The sequence below is a fragment of the Ambystoma mexicanum genome, chromosome 9 (genome assembly GCF_040938575.1).
Source record: "Ambystoma mexicanum isolate Mex_15411 chromosome 9, UKY_AmexF1_1, whole genome shotgun sequence".
NCBI lineage: Eukaryota > Metazoa > Chordata > Amphibia > Caudata > Ambystomatidae > Ambystoma > Ambystoma mexicanum.
Window position 1 is genome coordinate 626,623,388 of NC_090931.1, and position 20,570 is coordinate 626,643,957.

At 52.2% G+C, this 20,570-nt stretch overlaps 1 protein-coding gene across 1 annotated transcript in view; it reads right to left on the reverse strand.

Moving 5' to 3' along the window:
- TRAF4 (TNF receptor associated factor 4) overlaps positions 1–19,927 on the reverse strand; it is a 69,197-nt gene extending 49,270 nt beyond the window's left edge. The window contains exon 1 of the mRNA XM_069615311.1: positions 19,132–19,927. Coding sequence (XP_069471412.1) covers positions 19,132–19,274 — 143 coding nt within the window. The 5' untranslated portion in view covers positions 19,275–19,927. The remainder of the gene's footprint in view (positions 1–19,131) is intronic.
- Positions 19,928–20,570: the final 643 nt, after the last annotated feature.

Here is a 20,570-nt window from a genome sequence, read left to right on the forward strand (position 1 = left end):
GCCCTGCAACATGGGTTGGGCAGCATGTTTCTGACAGCTGAAATGACTTTATGCATTTGTATGCTGCTGCCGCTCTGCAACAGTGGGTTAGGCAATTCGTGTGTCTTTGCAAGCACTTAAGCAACTACATTTGCCGCCCTACAAACATGGGGTTATGTAACTAAGTAAGCTTTCTGTAACAGCATTGCGATGCCCGAGGGCTGCTGTGCACTTTATACATTCAAATAAATAAATAGATATAATTTGGGCCATTATTGATGACCTCTTATGCTTTTAATGTCATGTGGACGTGTCCCAGAGTGTCGCAAAGGCACAAAGTTAAATTTGCATAGGTGTGCGTTTGGCATCAGTTGGCCTGTGGAGCCAAAAGTAGCTCCTTGGTAGCTTTTGGTGCCAAGCTCACCAGGCTACAAGCAGGAGCTAAATGCTCCCAGCAGCCCTCAGTTTCGAGCCCAGCATCATAATATGCCGATCACTCGACCAGCATCACACATTCCACGCAGAACCCGCAGCTACACCTGCATTTAGGTAAACCAGTCTTCACGCTGGTATTGATATTGATATTGAGATTTTATTTGTATCGCGCTCGTACACAAGTGTTTCTTGGCTGTACTCAGGCTCTGGTAGTTCATCACCTGCCCCACAAGGGCGAACCAAAGTACTGAACAGCGGGGCGCGCAGAGTGGACCCACGATGCACAAGGCACAGCATGCACCACTCGCCCCACACACTGCTCCGGAGCAATCTAGACCCAGCGCCAGTTCAGAGCAAACCTACGCCCCCCACCTTACACCACTCAGTCACTAGATATAGGCAATAGGCATCCAAGCTGCCACGTACCCAGACTGCATGCAGTCTGTCGAAAACATTTGCTTTCGGTGATTGCCCTTTCGGACAAGCATACAGCGCTTCAGAGATATACCAAGGACCTCTGTGCGCTATGCAAAACACCTTTCACAGACTAATATGTATAGACGCGGATTAGTCAAACAAATAACAATGGAGTCAGTGATGGCCCCAGTTTCTTCTAATTTGCTTGTAGAGCCCTTGCTGTCAAATTGCCCGACCTCCCCACCCAGTTGTCAGCCCCCGGCTCCCTTGAATCTCTGCTTCCTTCCCCCTATGGCTTGGAAAGTGTTCTGTTGATCCCGATGCTAGGCCGGCACTCAATAAACACCCGAATAATAATCCTAATGATAGGTCAAATACAAGTTAAGTGAAACATGTGGGGTGTGATGCCTAGATGCAAAAGCAAAAACTACAAGCATTGCCAATGCCAACAGTTTGGGCTTTTGTGTAGGCATGGGGAAGGTACTTGCAAGGTGCAGCCATAGTGGTATTAACTGGCCATCAATGGTATTTGGTGCAAAAGGATGTGAGTACCTCAGCATGTAACTGCAGTACCTTGTTAATCTTAATACTTATACACTAGCCAAAACTGTTAGCTTTGCTAATGCTCGTTTCAGTGGACACGCACAGTGGCTGAAGGCAGACCTGGTTAAGATATTTTTATTACACCAGTAGCATGCTTACAAGTCCAATTAAACCATTGACTCTTAGAAGACTGCTTTGAAAAAACACTGGCAGACACTTCGAGAAACACATTTTGATGGTAAGGCTTGAATAAAGAGAGCCCAAAGAGTTCCCATGAGGAGCTATTTTGGGCAGGCAGCGGCAGGAACTGTGTGTGAATGGCCACAGGGATTAGCCTGGCCATGGGCAGCCAACGGGTGGGAAAATACCCAAACACCTACAAGTGGTCTTTCCCTCCTCATATGCCGTTTCTCCCCATGTGTACTTCAATGCAAACGTTTTGGTTAATAGGTGTTTCAAGCAACATTTAATAACCCAAACTAAAAAGGGATTTTTTTGGTTCCAGGTTTGTTTGGTCCCACTTCTATTGCCTCCCACCCCCCACCAAGCGCCTCCACATTGCAACTGAACAAAGCTGGCAGCGGGGTTGAACTTCTGTCCAGAAAGGAATACCCAGGGCAAACAAACTTTACTCTGCCGCTGACTGTTCCGATCATCAGAAGGTAGTTGGTGGTATCCGCACTTAGTGGCAGTGCCCACCGACCCCGAGGCCAGGGCTAGTTCGGGCCCTCTTGTCTTGTGAGTGGCAGGTTTTTGGGTGACGGTCTGGAGGTGCTGGGGGTAACCAGCAAGGCACGCTTTAAGAGGGGCATGGGGTTGAAGGGGACAAGCATCACCAAATTACAAGCAGCACACAAACAAAGGTAGGCCTCTTGCTAAGCGGCCAGTAGCTTACATTGGTACACTGTGCCCCACCGCCAGGGGAGTTGCTAGGTCTGGAAAAGACCCGGGGCTACGCTGATGTCGGAACTGTTGGGACTGGGGGCTAGCTAGTCTTTGGCTGTAGCTCCTGAGATTCTATCCGGGGCTACAACCAAAAGATCAGGGGCTATAGCCCCCTTAGCCCCCCCCTAACAACGCCCCTGCCCTCCGCTGCCCTATGGAGATTTCGGGACGGGCTCATGGGGGGCAGCTGTCTGGGCATATATTACGACTGGGATGTTTCCTAGTGCATCTACAATGGGCAACTTCACACGGTTTATCATTGAGGGGTCCCACCTTGAACGTCATAATTCCCAATCCTATTATATTCTCTGCCCCGCAACAACGAGCTCTATGCAGGGCACACTATGTCAATGATAAGCTAACATTTTTTGAGGAAGTCTGTCTTTGGTCAGCAGGTTCACATTTAACTGTGACAAATAAACTTCCGGGGCACCAGTGGTCCAGGGATGAATATCGGTTTCTAAACCATCAATCCGCCCTACAACTCTAGTACACCAGAAGGGATCCAAACAGATTGGAAACACAAGCAAATTATAAACCTCCTTGTCCCAATTTGGGTAACGTGGACAGAACAGCAGGCCTATCTCTGCATGGTCGTGGATCGTTGGTTAGTTGCAACAGAGCAAAAAAACTATTATTACCCAATGAGAGAATACAGAGGACAGACCGTTTCAAGAAGGAAAAGGAATGCACTCTGGATGCTGGCAGGAGGGTAGTTGGTAAAGCAATTAATCACAATAGTTAAAGGATACTTGGTTTCAACACAAAGAGAGCAATGGGTCGTAAGTTGTCACTAGGGGCTGTTCAGAGGGACCAGGGGGAGAGAACTACAATGTACCTTGTGCTTGTCTAAGTTCTTGGTGCTCGACACGGTTGAGTCAGTTTCACAGTTTCACAGCGCTCTGCAGCTCTTGCGACAGAGTTCAAGACGGCTGCGGGTATCAGGCGGCAGGCAGTTCGGCGAGCAAGGCTGGACGGATGGCTGCAGGCTGACCTACATGGCGGCTCAGGAATCTTTCTCATTGCTGGTTGGTGAATCTGAAGCACTGGTTGAGACGACATTAGCGACTGTGGCGTGACAACAGTCAGCGGTGCAGTCTGTTGAAGCTCAAGGGGCTCCAAAATGTCCTTTAAGGCGGACGCAGGTTGATGCACCTCTCCTAGCTTCTTGACTGGGCTTGTGTCATCCTTTAAGGCAGATGGCCCAAAGCTGAGGAGAGTGTTGAGGCACCAGCCTTGACATCGGTTTGGTTCAGAGACTCTCTGGCACTTCCCACCTAGGAAGCATGCTGCAGAGCCTAGCAGGGCACGCTATTTGCTGACTGTGCACTGGTTCTGGAGCTGCTGGAGAGTCCTCTGGATTCAGTATCTCCCTCTGTTCCCTGTGAGATGTTTAGGGAAGGGATCTTGCTTCCCTCTTGGAAATTCGGCCTTCCTCCACTGGTGGAAGCGGTAGGCTGACTGTACCTTCAGCCAGGGTCCAAATGAGTTCCTCTTGTTACTGCTTGTGAAGTCTTCAGCTCATCTGTCAAAAGAGCGGGTCAACCCTGTTCTAAAGCCAAATGGGCCCCAGTGATTGGTGTAGGGTAAGTCTACCTTAATGAACCAATCCTGGATCCCCAACAACATTCTCCTGTATGTGTGAGGTCATAACCAGAGTGCCTTGCAACATAAAAGGTAAAGGGGTGAAAACATGTAATACTAAGTCCCACCCATCTTCCTGTCTGTTGTGGGTCAAAGGGTCTCTAGTTAATAGAGCTCTCTGTAATTCCTGATTAAAGTGACAGGTCTCCCTTGAAGCTGCAGCGAGAACAGACGTTCTGTCCCCATCAATCCTCATACTTGTACCTTCTGAATGGGGGCCCCCCTGCAGCGGTTGACCACTGTAAACACATAGTCCCAGACATGACAGGTCACTTCCCTGGATACTGAGATACGGGAGCTGGCTTCAGTTTGACACAGTACACATCAAAGGTTGTTGGGGTTTTCCTGTCTTTTGTTAGTCCTGCAACCAAACCTCCCATGGGCCTACTTGAATTAACTCTGATTAGTATGTGAAGCTGCCACCAGCAGCTAACAAAGGACAGGGCGGATCCATGGAGCCTTTGTTAGTTAATTAGGCTAGCCATGGCAGTAGGAAGGTTTTGCCCTCCCCATTCTGAGATGCCTTGATGTACTCTTGGCTGTCATATTTCAACTAAATACGACGGGGGGACGGTGCCTGCAGGCTCTGTACACCCCGAGTATACGGGCCTATGTACATGTCGTGCGGTAAGCATAAGAAGATGTGTGTGGATTAGCCCCACACATTTTCCAGAGGTTGATTTACCGTCATTCAATTTAATTTAAAATTTCAAAAAAGCCCAGACAAGCGCACACCACCGTACGAATGGTTGAATTCTGCACAGTAACGTGGCACAGTTAGATTTGTGGATTTCATTCAAGGGGTGCTGTTCAACGGGCTCCTCTTTACTCGTGAGCCTGTGGATAGACTGGCTGTGCGCCAGCCGGATCCCTTTCTCTCAGATTTATTTATTTATATAGCGCTTTATACCAACGCGCTGAGGAGCATATGCAAGGGAATTAGGTGGTCTGGATTAGGAGTGTGATAGGGGGTGGCATTGTACGTTAAGGTATTTTAGAGGTCTTGGTAGGCAACAGTAGATGGACGTAGCTCTGACAGGAACACATCACTACCCTGGTACAGCTCAGACCCCGGGGGTCTAGTAGCTTTGGTCCGATAGCACAGTGAGTAGAGCGCTCGCTTTGACATCCGTGCAGAGCCTGCTGACGCAGGTTAGAATCCCGACAGGGCCAAACTCTGCCTTTCCCGTTGCGGATCGGATCGTGTTCAAGTGCATGTGCATTGTACATAGGGCTGCCTATGGCATCGCATAGGAATATGTGCAAGCTCAATTTGTGCACTTCATGCCCACTCGTTCTCTCCGATCCCAGTCGGCTTCTCTTCTAGTGGTCCTTCGATTCAGGTTATCTCGACAAGGTCGGCGAGCATTTTCGGTGGCAGCCGCTAAAGCCTGGAATGACCTTCCTCTTGCTTTACGGGCGACATCTGACCACTTCGTCTTTCATTGACTATTGTAAATAATGCTATTTTAGAATCAAACATATCACTAAAATATCCTTCATGCTACCAGCACCATGATGCCTTTGCGCATACACGCGCTCAATACATTTTGTTCACATAACATGATTAATCTCCCAAGAGGCAAATGCTTACATATCCGGTGCACTTTCTTCGGTTGGGAAAGGCCAATGGAGTGCATTTTGCACATTTGACTTTAACTTCTGTCCACTTTCTGTGATGTCACTTAGGAGCCCCCTATACATTTTATTTTGATGACTGGTTGCCAATGCAGGCCGCCATAGTAAATAGCCACTGCATAAGTTAGGGGGTGGGGGACAAACTACACCAAGATGAAGACCAAGTGCTTGAGCCTAAAATGGCTGCTAACGCAGGCACAAGGCAGTGCAGCAAACACACCGAGTCTATATAGGTTTCTGATATGTCAACCCTTAGCTCTGCTCACCTATAAAGTTCGTTTTCAATTATATAAAAAGATCAAAAGAAAAACGAGAACCTTCCGATTGAGTCCCCACTTGTGGGTGCTGAAGGATGACTAGAGTTGACTAAAGCCAACAAGGCAGGAGTGGATTACCTGCACACACCAGCCATGGCTCTGCCTCTCTGGGCAGCTTGCCCAAGACGGGGCCTGAAATCCTGGCCTTCTGGGGAGAAAGATACACAGGTAGGCGTATATAGAAAGGTCTGGGAGGCCCTCTACTGAGAACGAGCACTGATCCATGGGTAGGCATACCTGCCTAACCTCCGGAATTTTTCCGGAGACTCCGGAATTTTAAGCATTTCTCCGGGTCTCCGGAAAAGTCCCGTGAATCTCAGGAATTTTGAGATTCTTTCCGGGTCCCGTCATATTCTCCACCTGATTGGCTGCCGCCGGTAGCCAATCGGGTGTAGAAGTGGCCGGGACCCGGAAACGGCGCTCCATGCAACCCCCGACCCCTGTAATAATAGTGCTTGCAATCCATATAATTGGATTGAAAGCAGTATTATTACGGCGGCGGTGCCACGTTCATTTTGCTTACCAAAATCATTCATTCAATGCTATAGTAAGCAAAATGAAGGCGGCGCCGCAGTAGGAATAATGCTGCTTTCAATCCAATGACATGGATTGAGAGCAGCATTATTTCGGCGGTGCCTTCAGTTTGCTTACTATAGCACTGAATTAATTATTTTCAGTGCTATAGTAAGCAAACAGAAGCCGCCGCCGCCAAAAATAGTGCTTTCAATCCAATGGCATGGATTGAAAGCACTATTATGAAGGCGGCAGCACTGCCTTCATTTTGCTTACTATAGCATTGAATGAATTATTTTCAATGCTATAGTAAGCAAACCGAAGCCTGCAACAACCGAGTTTACCTTTTGGGCGTGTGGGCGGAGCCATGTACTAATGGGCGGAGTCTTGTGTGGCTGTGGGCGGGGCATAAAGCTCAGGAATTTTGATTTTCAAATGTAGGCAGGTATGTGGGTAGGTGCCCACTGAGGAGGGCCTAGAGCCACGTTTTAGTTCACTGCACCTTTCACAGAGGAGAACTACACATTTGCATATCACTCTGGTCCCACACACCTGGGCAGTCCAGCACTGAAATGCTATGGCAATTCTCCACTGAACAAAGAGTACCAACAATCCCAGGCACGTCTTTCGGCCTAGCTGTGCCTCATCAGTGAGGTGGAGCTGCGCCGCTGCGCCTCTCTGAGCACAGTGAGCAAGGGGTCAGCGTCTGGACTCCCCTGGGTAACTTAAGGTGAAACCCCAAGTCCCTAAACATATATACTACGGTCATGGAGCCCCTCTGCAGATAACGAACATGGCCAAATAACCTGCTCTGTGGGTAGGTGCCCACCGGGGAGGGTCTACAACCATGCAGGCAGGTGTGCATGCCAGGCCAGACACCAAGGTGGGTGAAAAGCTGTCTCATGCAGAACTACATGGCATGTGACCCCACCAGGGAACCGACGCAAGCGTTCCTAAGACACCCAGGAGAAAATGCAGGCTTGCAGTGCAGGCAAGGCGCGCCAGTGGGCGACATCAGCATGCAGATTACAGCAGGCACTGAAGGCATAGAGCCAGGCCAAACAGGCCGTGGAAAGGGGAGCTAGAGGACACACACAGCCAGGCACAGGAGGGAAGCTGCAGCCAGACGGGCAGAGCACCGCCAGGCACGGGCTGGCATCAATGTCACATTACAGACCAAACCGCGGCACATGGCCCGCTAACGGCTATGGTAGACAGGCAGACCACACACAGTCTTTGCTGCATATAAACAGTACAGCGCCAAACAGCGGCTCGGGAGAAGAGGCAGTGCACAGTCAGACAGGCATGCAGTGCCAAGCCAGGCAGAGGCCCGTTAGGAGATCTGGGCAAACGGGGAGGCAGTGTAAGAGCCGACACGGGCTTGGGAACGCAGGCGTGGAGGCAGGGCACAGCCAGACATAAACAAAGACACGGCAGCCATTGGAGCGCCTCCTGTCCCCAGCTGGGCGAGGAAGGAGTGGCACAGAGGGAGGAGGAGGGAGTAAAGGGAGGGTGGGGGGGGGCTTTCAAACCCTAATCCCACACAATGCCTGCCCCATTATCCTCAGTTGGCCGGTCAAGGTATGTGCCGAGTAAGCGGATTTTTTGTTCAACTTCTGGAGCCGCTCTCCTTGGCGGCTATAACCTTCGTGTAAATCTCTGTGGGGGCCAGGGTCACCTTGGGGGAGGGATGCCAAGGGCGCATGATTACACCACAAAACAGTCATCGGTGTAAATGCAGTGTTACATATTAAACGAACCCTGCCCTTACTAACTTAAAAACCGCCTGCGCCAGGTCGAGCCTTTTACCAATGCACCCGCAATCCTGGCAGGGGTGCCTCGGCCCCTGGATCCTTCCGAGGTTAATCGAGTACCATTAAAGAGGATCACGATTACTGCCCTCATAAGAGGAAGGAAAGTGGCACGAGGCGCCATGCAAAGACCTGGTGTTGTTATAACCGCCTGAAACTAAGGTACACACAGAATCGCCACCTTCCATCAAATCCCAAAGCCAAGAGGCTGGCGGGTAGATCTGCCAACAGAGTTCAGGCTTCTAGGAAGTGACTATAAAAAGAAGAAATTCTAAACCAAAAACGAAAGGGAAAAAAAAAACACCACACGTTTTTTCCGATCTGCAGGCCCAGGCAAGCTCACCTGGGGATGGCGTGGCCGCCGGGAAGGAAGGAAGAACGCATATCAAAACACCTAGCACACCTGCGTGAGCAAACACGCCTAGCTCGAAAAGGGCCCCACTCTTGCCTCCCCTGTAATCCCCCTCCCCCCACGCTCCTTCGTAACTCTCCTCTCTACACCAATTTAAGGCTTTCCTTCATCCGCCCACCTCTCACCACACAAAGTCCCATCCTTCCAAACCTGGCCCTTTCTTCCAAGCGCCAACCACACTACCCTGCATCACCCCTCCCACACTCTGCAATACACCATCCCACCCCTTGTCCTCTCCCCTCCCGCACTCTGCCATACACCATCCCACCCGCACTCTGCAATACACCATCACACCCCCTTGACCTCTCCCCTCCCGCACTCTGCAATACACCGTCCACACCCATGACCTCTCCCCTTCGCACTCTGCAATACACCATCCCACCCCCTGGATCTCTCCCCTTCAGCACTCTGCAATACACCACCCCACCCCCTTGATCTCCCCCTCCCGCACTGCAATACACCATCCCAACCCCTGGATCTCTCCCCTCCAGCACTCTGCAATACACCATCCCACCCCCTGGATCTCTCCCCTCCAGCACTCTGCAATACACCATCCCAACCCCTGGACCTCTCCCCTCCAGCACTCTGCAATACACCATCCCACCTCCTGGATCTCTCCCCTCCAGCACTCTGCAATACACCATCCCAACCCCTGGACCTCTCCCCTCCAGCACTCTGCAATACACCATCTCAACCCCTGGATCTCTCCCCTCCACCACTCTGCAATACACCACCCCAACCCCTGGATCTTTCCCCTCCAGCACTCTGCAATACACCACCCCACCCGTGGATCTCTCCCCTCCAGCACTCTGCAATACACCACCCCAACCCCTGGATCTCTCCCCTCCAGCACTCTGCAACACACCATCCCACCCCCTGGATCTCTCCCCTCCAGCTCTCTGCAACACACCATCCCACCCCCTGGATCTCTCCCCGCCAGCACTCTGCAATACACCATCCCACCCCCTGGATCTCTCCCCTCCAGCACTCTGCAACACACCATCTCAACCTCTGGATCTCTCCCCTCCAGCACTCTGCAATACACCATCCCAACCCCTGGATCTCTCCCCTCCAGTACTCTGCAATACCGCATCCCAACCCCAGGATCTCTCCCCTCCAGCACTCTGCAATACACCATCCCACCCCCCGGATCTCTCCCCTCGAGCACTCTGCAATACACCATCCCACCCCCCGGATCTTTCCCCTCCAGCACTCTGCAATACACCATCCCAACCCCTGGATCTCTCCCCTCCAGCACTCTGCAATACACCACCCCACCCCTGGATCTCTCCCCTCCAGCACTCTGCAATACACCACCCCACCCCTGGATCTCTCCCCTCCAGCACTCTGCAATACACCATCCCACCCCCTGGATCTCTCCAAGCGAGGCTATTGCCTGGTTGTATAAGGTTCAGCTACTATTTTGTTACCTTGCTTTCCAGGTCACTGGCGAATTCGAGCTGGATGAAGACCCGAGCTGGGAACCGTGATCAAGATAGGCCAGGGCTGGGGAAGAGGCAGTCAAAGTCAGCAACCCACCGCTGGCATGTGCCCATTTTTATGCCAAGGCCACCTTGAGCTGGCCAGCAGGCCCTGCTGCAGGCCATGTAATGCAAAGTGACCCGGATTAGCACCATTTCTGCCAAAATGTGATTCATTCATAATACTTCTCCAAGACAATCTTGATTTTCAGCTGAGGAGGTAGATAGGGGGGGCAAGTCTGCCCCCCTTCCATGCATGCCGTTTCTTTTGTGAGGTCTGTCATCAGGCTGCCGGCCTCTTCTGGCCTCATCCCGAGGTAGGAGTGACAGTGTCCTGCAAGTGTGTCCACAATGACCTCACTGCTGTAGAGAGAGAGGGGGCGGGGGGGGCTGAGATGGAGGCCCTGCGTGACTGGCAGGCGAAAGAGCCCCGCCCCCCAAGAGTCCCCTTTGCCACACAGAGGCCCCATTTTATGATCCTGCTTCGTCCCGCCGTGAGGCAATGCAGTGCTCCTCGTCATCCCCATGGCCAAGTGGCATTATCGCTGTGATGCAGGTGGCCCAATTAGTTGCCTCTGCATTAAGCATGACGTCTAATCCTTGCTGCAGGGCTTTCCATGTGCTTGGGGCACCTAATCGTGCACATAACTTTAATATATCATTTAGTCTTGAGGTTTGCATATTGGCAAAACCTAGGTCGACTAAATATACATGCAATGTAATGCATCACTTGGCAAGCAATGGCTACCCAATAGGTATGCAAAGTATTGCAGAGCCCTATGCAAAGTATTGCAGAGCCCTCGACTGTAATCAGTTGCTTTAGGGGGAGATGGTGATGTACATACATGCTAGTTGCTCCGCCTTTCTGTGTAGCATTTGCATATTAGTTGGCTCAGTCCCACCACCAAGTCAGCCAGTATGCCAGCAACCACATGTTCACTAGCATAGCAAACCACACATAAAAGTGCTAAAGACAGAACTGGTCATCTCTGCTAAAAAAAAACAAAAAAAAAAAAACATTGGGATGCAATGGAAAATGTAGAATAGCATGCAATGCACTCCTTATCTGCATGTGATCGGGCGTGCATAACGGCATGTGCATTATCCTACAATGCACTCCTTATCTGCATGTGATCGGGCGTGCATAACAGCATGTGCATTATCCTACAATGCACTATTTATCTGCATGTGATCGGGCGTGCATAACAGCATGTGCATTATCCTATAATGCACTATTTATCTGCATGTGACCGGGCGTGCATAACAGCATGTGCATTATCCTACAATGCACTATTTATCCGGTATGTTCAGACTACGTTCTGTCAAACCCCCCCCCCCCCCCGCACAACCTGAAGGGCTTTGAGGCCATAACAATTAAAATGTCACAGAAAGTAACAACCTGTGCATGAACCCCCCCTGCCCTCGGCTCCCCCTTCCCCCTTTCAGTAAAGAAGGTGCAGCTGTACTTTCATAGAAGGAAATCTTATCCGGGGGTTAAACTTGATCTTTGAAACTAAAGGGAACTGTCTAGTCAGGCTCCGTTTATTTTTTTGGGGGGCGGGGGGGGGGGGGGGGGTTGTTATTGTGGGCTCAAGGTGGGGCTGCCATTGAAAATTAAGTTACAATTCCATCCCCAGGAAAAGGCTGATGTGGCCGCATTCTGTACCTGCCTGCGGGGTTTAGACAAAGCTGGGTCTCAATTTCAAGACTTTGAAGGTGAGTGGTCACCCCCTAGGACACCATGATCCCTTCCACGGGTGGCGGGGGCCCCTGGCCCAGGCTTGGGCGATGGCCTGTCCGGCTGGACTTTGACATTTTGCATTCTGCAATTAACCATGGAAGTAGTAGGCCAAACAGGCTGCTGGCAGATCTGCTAGGGTCAAGGTCATGGTAACCTATTATGGTGGATGTAAAATGGGTGCGGCCCCTCTCATAACTCCAAGAAGAGTTCAGGGGCCCTGCGAGATGCACGAGCGGACCCCTTCACTCCAAAAAAACAGCCCCCCTAGTGTGCAGCAGTAGCAATGGGCAGAGGCATTCGCTAGGTGGGAACTGGAGCGGGGGGGGGCTATAGCCCGGGTCTTTTGGTTGCAGCCCTGGATAAAAGCTCAGGGGCTACAACCAAACGGCCAGCCAGCCCTGAATCCAGTCAGCCCTGACATTAGCGTAGGACTGGATCAACACACCTGCCAATAGGTACGAACCGGAAGCCAAATTATGCGTTTTAATTTGTTGATGAGCCTTTCCTCAGAAGAACAATTCTACTCGTGGCGTTCTAAACTGTAAGCAGATGCATCATTTCATAAGTAGGGGGTTCCCAAAAATGTAACTGTACTATTTCCACAATAAACGTGATGGTACTTTATAGACATGGGAAGGAAGACAGGGTGGGTCCCTGTGGCGATATGAATGGAAGGTGAACACATATTTCTATTGCGTGCGCTTAACTTGCTGAGCTATCCTTGCAGCTTAACTTGCTGAGCTATCCGCAAGACTACGTTAAAAGGTCAACCTCAATGCAAGTTGATATGATATGGCATTTATGACGCGCCTATACAAAAGTGTTTCAAGGCGCGACGAGGCAAGGGAGGGGAACAGAGGGAAGCCAGAGACAACGATCTTACTAGGCCAAGTGACATTGAGATCGTGCAAGTGCAGGTGAGGAGGGTGGAAGGGGAAGTGCAGTACATAGGATAAACAGTAAATAATAAAAATAAAACAATAAATAAGTGTGGCCAACTGGTGGCAGGGGTAAGTGCAGACATCAGGTGTCAAGTGCTTGTAGGGGGCTGAAAGGATACAGAAACAACCCCAGGGGAGCAGTGCGGGTGTGCAACTGGCGGAGAGGAGGCCTGGGCCAGAGAATAGAGGGTAGCCAAGTGACCAGTGCAGTTTCATTTAGGAGTTCAGCAGGGGAGAGGAGGAGAGAAAGCAGAAGCAAAGGAAGGTCTTGAGGTGCTTCCAGAACTGGAGATGGTTCTCCTCAAGTTTCAGAGAGGCAGGGAGGCTGTTCCAGAGGGAGGCCCCAGCCGAAGAAAGATCTACCACCAACTTGTTGCTTAGAGAAGCAACTGACCCCGAGGGAGTTGGAGGCAGATGAGCGAACAGCTCAAGAAGGAAGATATTTAGAAAGAGGGAGTTGAAGGTATTGAGGCCCCAGAAGGCCTTGTGGACAACACAGAGAGTTTTGACCTTAATCCTCGCAGCCACTGGGAAGCAGTGCAGAGATTTCAGTCCTGGACAGATACGATCTCTGGGCTTGAGGCCAAGGACAGGTCTTGCAGTTCTGTTCTGGATGAGTTGCAGAGGGCAGAGAGTAGAGGCAGGCAGATTTAGAAAGAGGCTGTTGCAGTAGTCCAGCCTAGAGAGAACCAGAGCTCTGGAGACAGTGAGCTTCTGGCGGAAGGAGAGGAAAGGAAGAAAACCTCTGAGGAGGTGCAGCTGGTAGTGTGACTTCTTAGAGAAGTCAGAGATATGAGGAGAGAAGGAGAGAGTGGAGTCGAAGAGGACCCAGAGGTTTCTAGCCTCACAGGTGGGAGCATGAAGAGGGCCAAGAGAGGCCGGACAGAGAGTGACAGGAAAGGAGGGAGCGGGTGTGCTGATGAGGAGAATATCATTCTTACTGGCATTAAGGCGGAGATCAGTGGCGGTACACCACTCCTGGATATCAGACAGTCAGAGATGAAAGAAGGCGATGAGGTGGCTGAATGGAGCCTGAAAATGAGCTGAGTGTCATCCGCATTGCACTGAAAGTTGGGGCAGAGAGTGACAATGCAGTGTGCAAGAAGTGCCAGGTATTGGTTGAACAGCCAGGGAGAGAGGTTAGACCCCCTGGGGGAACACCGCAGGTAGAGATAGAGGAGAGGAAGGGCACAAGCTGGACCTGGGAGGGTCGATCAGAAAGGAAGTCGGCTAAGCCAGGGCCTGATCGGTGATACTGAGGTTCTCACAGAGGCGGTTGAGCAGGATGGCATGGTTGACAGTGGCAAAGGCAGAAGAGAGATCAAGCAAGATGAGGACACAGGGGCAGGGACGTCATTTAGGGGTCGCCAGAGGTCGCAACTGCGACCTCTGAGGTCTCCCTTTGCGACCTCTGTGGTCACCCTTGCGACCTCTAGAAAAAAAAGAAAAAAATATACAAGCTCCTGGGCTGTGGCCAGCACCATGTGGCTCTTTAGTCCTGGAGTGGCTGCTTTCTTGTTAAAGCCCCTTAAAAAAGAAGAAAAAGAAGATAAGGAGTGCCACAAGTCTAGCACTTTCAGCACTGACCCTAAATAAGAAAGATTATGAATACCAAATAATGCATCTTTCTGGAATTCTATACAATAATTGCTAGACTCATTAAAGGTTTATTTCAGGCACACTTCAGCGGGTGAGTCACTGATTTAGTCGGTTCTTAAACGCCTCAAATCAACTCAGCCTTTCATCCTTCTGAGGTCGATAAACGAGTACCAACACAGGTTCGGTGATATTGGGTGAATAGTTTTTCTATATAAAGTGCTTAAGTGTAAGTGCTATATAATAACAACATCATTATCATTTGGTCATGGACGTCTGCTTGCATTTACAGTAATTTGGTAATATGGGCCTATACACACTGATCTTAACGATACATATGGCGATCCATTCTTGTATGAAATGTACCTCAGATTATAGCGATATCGTAAGCATATTTTTTGTAGTGTACAATGCTATGTGATAGCACTTCCTGTTTGGTCAACGGGTGAAAGGTCGCGTTCCATCGCATCCCGCGATATCACTTTGGGGTGGGATCAAATGACATCACTTCCTGTGATGTCACCTGGGGGCAAGGGTCGTGTGATGTCACTTCCGCTACCCCTGGCATTTTGGTGAAATGACGTCCCTGCACAGGGGATGTTAGAATGAAGGTTGGAGAGCAAGTCTTCACAGATGTTCAGGAGAGCAGTTTCTGTGCTTCTGGCAGCTCTGAAGCCAGACTGATTGATGGTCATGGAGACAACAGACAGATTCTGCGTGCATATTAAGTTGGGAGATGGCCAGCTTTTCCAGGAGTTTGCCAAGGAAAGGAGTGATGGAGATTAGGCGATAGCCAGGCAGGACGGGTCGGCAGAGGGTTTCTTAAGAAGAGGGTGCACACGGGAGTGCTGGGGGGAGACTCCAGTGGCGAAGGAGTGGTGCAGAAGTCAGCCAGAGCATTGATAGTTTTAGAGAAACAGGGGTGAACCTGTTTTGACAAGACTTTCATACATCGGACTTGTCTAGAAACCTAGTCTGGGGAGAACAGGGGAAAGGCCGAGAAGGAAGGTGGCCGAAGAAGGGCCAGAGGAAGAGCAGGGAGGAGGGGGAGAGGAAGGGAGGGAGAGGGGACAGGATGTCCTGAGTTTTAGAGATGAAATCAGAAGCCAGAGCCATGCAGAAATACGAAAATAGGAGGATTCCTCCTTCCCCACCTCTACCCCCCCAAGTAGCAGAATAAAAATCCCAGACACAAAAAGGTATGCATGCAAGTCCTTAACATCATGCACACAACCGTCACTGAGGTCGGCAGCAGTTAACACACACGCTCCCTCCTGGTGGTTAAGATGCACATCTGTGTCCCACGTGCGCCACAGCTTGTGGCGAGGCCGAAAGCTAGCAATTATGAAACGTATTCCGGACCCCCGGTCTTCTTGGCGGGTGGGCGCGCCACACTTCTGAGCACTGGGGGACAGCGCGCGCATGCAGAGCCCGCTCATTGGGTCAGCGGCGGCATGCTACCTAGCACCACGGCGTTGCCATGGTAGCGGCAGCCACAGTCCAGCACTGACGGGGAGTTTCTCGGGCAAAGAGGGGGGCGGGGTTCATGTGGAGTTTATTCTGGTAGGCGACGCTGAGAAGGGGATCCTGTCCCTCGATTCTATGGGGCTGCCCAGGCGATGTGTGCGACTCTCACACACAGCTCCTCGGGCCTCCACTCCTGCTGCCCATATCAAAGGGGGTACCAACGATATATCGCGCCAGACCCGTTTGCAGAATATCCTGTTCCGGCGTGAAGCCCTTGCACTTTCCCCAAGCCATCGCAAACGAGTTTCAAAGCGCTAGGCTTGCTGTGTGTGTGTGGTGTCTGTCCATTTGTACCCATCTGCAGCACAATGTTGGCGTGCAGGGTTACAACACTACCACCAGTGAGCGAGCTGACATATACATATGAAGGCATAACGCGGAAAGCAATGCCCCTTTTGCATTCAAGGGACGTGCATTTATTCTGGACACGCACACTCTTGCGTGTGGCGCGTCAACACGCGCTTCACAAAAACACGCGTCTTCGGACCTCAGTATGCAGCAGACTTCACACCCGCATGTTTTTGGTGGCAAACAATGTCAAAGGCGATAATTCTGGGGCAGCAACGTATACAGATTTGGTACAATTAGCACGCAGTCCCCACCACCAGCACATTAGATTTCTACCAGAGTTAAGGTTTTGGGTATAGTTCTATATTTTGCAAACTGTCGCCATGTTTACACTCCTATAATGTCACCTTAGGCCCCCGTGCGTTTACATTCTTAGCTCACTCCCGATGCCGGGCGCTGTACACACACCGCCTGCGGGCGCTTCCGGGCCCCGTGTAAACAGCCGCTGCACCCGAGCAGGGCGAGCAAAGAGCACGAGCGCCAGCTGGACCCCGGAGAAAGCATGAAAGGCCCCCGGGGGAGGAAACACGGAGGGAGGGGGGAAGGAAGGCTGGGGAGGGTAAACACTGACGTCGGCGAGACAGTGAGGGACCGGGGAAGGGCGACATTAATATTTAAATACCCCAGGCGAGAGGAAGGAAGGAAAATGCGAGCCCCCCATGGCACGGCGCGGCCAATTCAAGCAGAGTCTGGCCTACGAGGGGCAACGGGCAGCTGGGGTGGCTCAGTGGAGTGGAGTAACTTTGCTGAAAGTGTTGGAGTGCACATGACATCTAAATGCAAGGGGCCCCTACCAAATGAGTGGGACAAAATGGTGCGCCACAAAAGCAGGTTGGTGGGGGGGTGGGGGTGTGGACCCTTGCCGCAACCCCTAAAATGGCGCGTATTGGTGACGTTCTCTGCATGTGGACTCCCGATGGGCAGGGGGGGCAGAAGAGCCTACATTACCCATTCCATTAGAGGGGTGCTCGTCTAGCCCAGGATTAGAAGTCCCGAGTGCAAAGTGATTACATAACATGGGCATGCTTGCGTGAGCTCTGGGCATAGGGACATTTTTGGCAGGGGCATGGCAGCACTGCAGGCCAGTCTAGCAGGGGTAGGGTGGCCGGTCCTTATGGAACTGCAGGGAAAAGGTGAGAGAGGGGCGGGGACCCCTCGTGGCGCGGTTTTAGGAACCTACCGGACGGGACAGAGGGAAACTGCTCGAGACGTTCACCAGTCCCCCGTGGCACAACCGGACATCGATAGAGTGTGCTCTGGCAAGGGTCCTCGGGGGGCTGCACGTCTGGCTGGCACAGGCATAATTGGACTGGAAGACAAACTGGCACTGATCCAAATGCACTGGGAGGAGAGTGGGGGGCTGGGTAGCTATTCCCCATAGGCGAAGTGTTGACAGGATTCTTAAAACATGAACAGGCAGAAGATGGCGGGCAAAGGGCAACACGCGGGGGTCTCTGGGGTAGCTTGGCACGGCCACCTCTGGAGCGGGCGTTGGGAGCGGATCACCGCGGTCGGCCTGGCCCCAGGGCGGCGAGAGAGGAGTTGCCCGTGACACAGGTTGGGCAGGACAGCTGAGTCAGTCATGCCTCATACCTCTGCCCAGCAGGGAGCCCGGTGACAGGGAGTCTCTCCGATTGGCTCAGAGTCTCCTTGCCCAGGTTCAAAACAAACATCAAGAGGAAATGTGGAGAAGTATACCCAGTGACTAAAATGACACAGTAAGTGGCGTGCATACGGTAGCGCTCCTAACCAGACAGGCGGGCAATCAATGCGTGTTCCTTTCGTTCCGCAGGGGGACGGGGGCTATAGAACGCAACTATCCCTGCCCCCAAACATTCCCCAGCCACAGCAATGAGTAGCGCGTTAATTCGCCAATGATCTGCAAACGGCTGCCCCCATTGCACAATGCATCCTATGTGTGCCTGTACCCCCGCCCCCCCACACACATCCTGCCTCGTCATCCGACTGGGGGCGCCACACCCTGCCCGTGGCCCTCAGGCCTGCGCCCCAACCCCTGACTAATGAGGGCACAGCTGGACATGAGCAATGGCGTAACGCTGCAGGTCCCAGTGCCAGCGGGACTGAGGCGCCAGGCCTGAAATACAACCGGACGCTTTAGGAAACAGGAGTGGGGGCTCCGATGTGCACAAGTAGAGGTGTGCATGGGCTGCACGAAGGCCCGCGGGCTTAGCTGCACGCAGAGGTGCAGAGGGTTGCGGTGCATTGGGAGAGCTGTGCAATGCACGGGCTTCAGTCCGGAAATACCAGGGCGCATTGCAAGCGGAATTAAGGTGCATGCACTGAGCTGCCCTTGGAACCCCAGTGATAGAATAGCGGGGGTGCAGCGGGGTGGCATGGAGGTACATTATTAGAGCCATGGATGGGCGTCAGTATAAAAACGTCTGTGGCCAATGCGGGCAGGAATAGGATTATTTGCCTGTATTTGGTGCCAGAGACGGAATCGGGGGTGCAGCAGATCAGGTTAGAGGTGCATACAGCGAGCTTCGCAGGTGAATATCGGGGCACACCGATTGGTGGAGCGTGGCTCTCCCTACACTTAAATATTCGCGGAGTCACCAGTAGCGAGGCGCACCGGCGGATCTGTGCAGGCAGGAGTGCGTCTCCTGTAAGCAGCCGAGAGGGGCAGTGTTCCAGTAAAGCGAGGTGCCTGTCGGGTACATGCTCCCCAATCCCCCGCGCGCTTCCTTTAGCCACCTTCCAGCTGTTGCGTGCCCGGCAGACTCTGGGTGCGAATCCCGATCCCACGGTGTATAGGAGTCGGTGCCACCGCCATGCACAGCACATTACACACACACACACACACACGGGAAGCTGGGGCCTACCTGAGGAACTCCTGCAGGCAGGTGTCGCAGAAGCGGTGCCCACACGTCGACACCTGCACGGGCTCCCGCATGGCCTTGGTGCAGAGCGGGCACAGCAGCCGCCGCTTCGGCTTCTCCAGGAACTTGTAGTCGAAGCCGGGCATCTTTGGGGGGAGGAGGAGAGATCTGCGGGGGGTCCGAAATCCGGGGATGGTCCAAGGGTCCAAAGAACGGTCTTTGAGAGGTGCAGAGAGAGCAGGTCACGCAGGGGCTCCACTCAGGGGGTCCAACGAGAGAGCTCCATGGGGTCCAGTTAGGTTGGGGGGTCCAGGAGATCCAGAAGCCGGGTCTGCTCTGGGTCCAGTGTCTGAGTCTTCGCCTGGGAGAGAACTGTCTAGCGTCCTCAGTCCAATGCCGGCGCCTGCCGGGTGCTGTCCTCAGTACCCCACAACCAGCCTCCCTGCTCCAAGGCACCCCCACCTAGCCCACAATGTGCGGGGCTCCCCCACCTACGCCTCTTGGACCCCCGCGTCAGTCCCACCGGTACACTCTCTCAGCACTCTTTCTTTTTCGGGCGGTCTCCCGCTGCAGTGACTCTACCCCAGCCCCCCGAGCTCTGCTCCCGCATTCAGGCTCCGGCTGCTGGGGCTGCCTCTCTCCGCTGCTCCGGGGGTCTCTCCCAGTTCCGCGCGCGGGGGCTCGGCGCTCTCTTGTTCCCGGGGCTCCTGCGCTCGGCACTCGGTCCCTAGCTCCGCTCCTCCAGAGCCGCTTCCAGTGTCATCATCATCTCGGGCAGAGAATGAAGCTCTCTCTTTTTTTTTTCCTGCTCAGCTGCTCGAGATTCAGGACAGGATCTGGCCCCGCCCACTGCCAGTGCCAGAGGGGGAGGGGGTGGACTGGCCGAGGCAACCCTGGGTCCTAGAGCCCTGCGCATTTCTGGAAGGCATTGTCTCTGGTGGGTTTATGAATTATGCCAAGCTGGTTCGGGGAAAGAGTGCGTTTCCGCCGTGTTTGTACTATAACTCAGCATAACATTAACAATCCCAACGTTTGTAAATCCTACCCTATGTTATGTAGTAACCTAGTAGCCTTGCTTTTTTTCTTCTTCAAATAAATGTTGCCACATATGTTCTTTATTTTGGGGTGTGTGTGTGTGTGTGTGTTTGTATATTCTACGTTTTGTCTTTTCTGACACACACTGGTAGCACGATGCATGTGCTTATTGCAGATGGTATGTGTAGGCATATTTGGAGTGTACTGTGTGTGCGTACACGCTTAGTGAGTCGTCCTATGGGTGTTTTAAACATGCACCCATGGCCGCATATTCGGAGCACTTTCACCGTTCGTATGTGCTTTCCAGGCACTTTTTTTCTTTTTCTTTTTTTACTTTCTTTGAAATTGTAAAGCGCGCTACAGTCCAAGGGCATCGAGGTGCTGGTGCAGGCATATGTCTTAGTTAC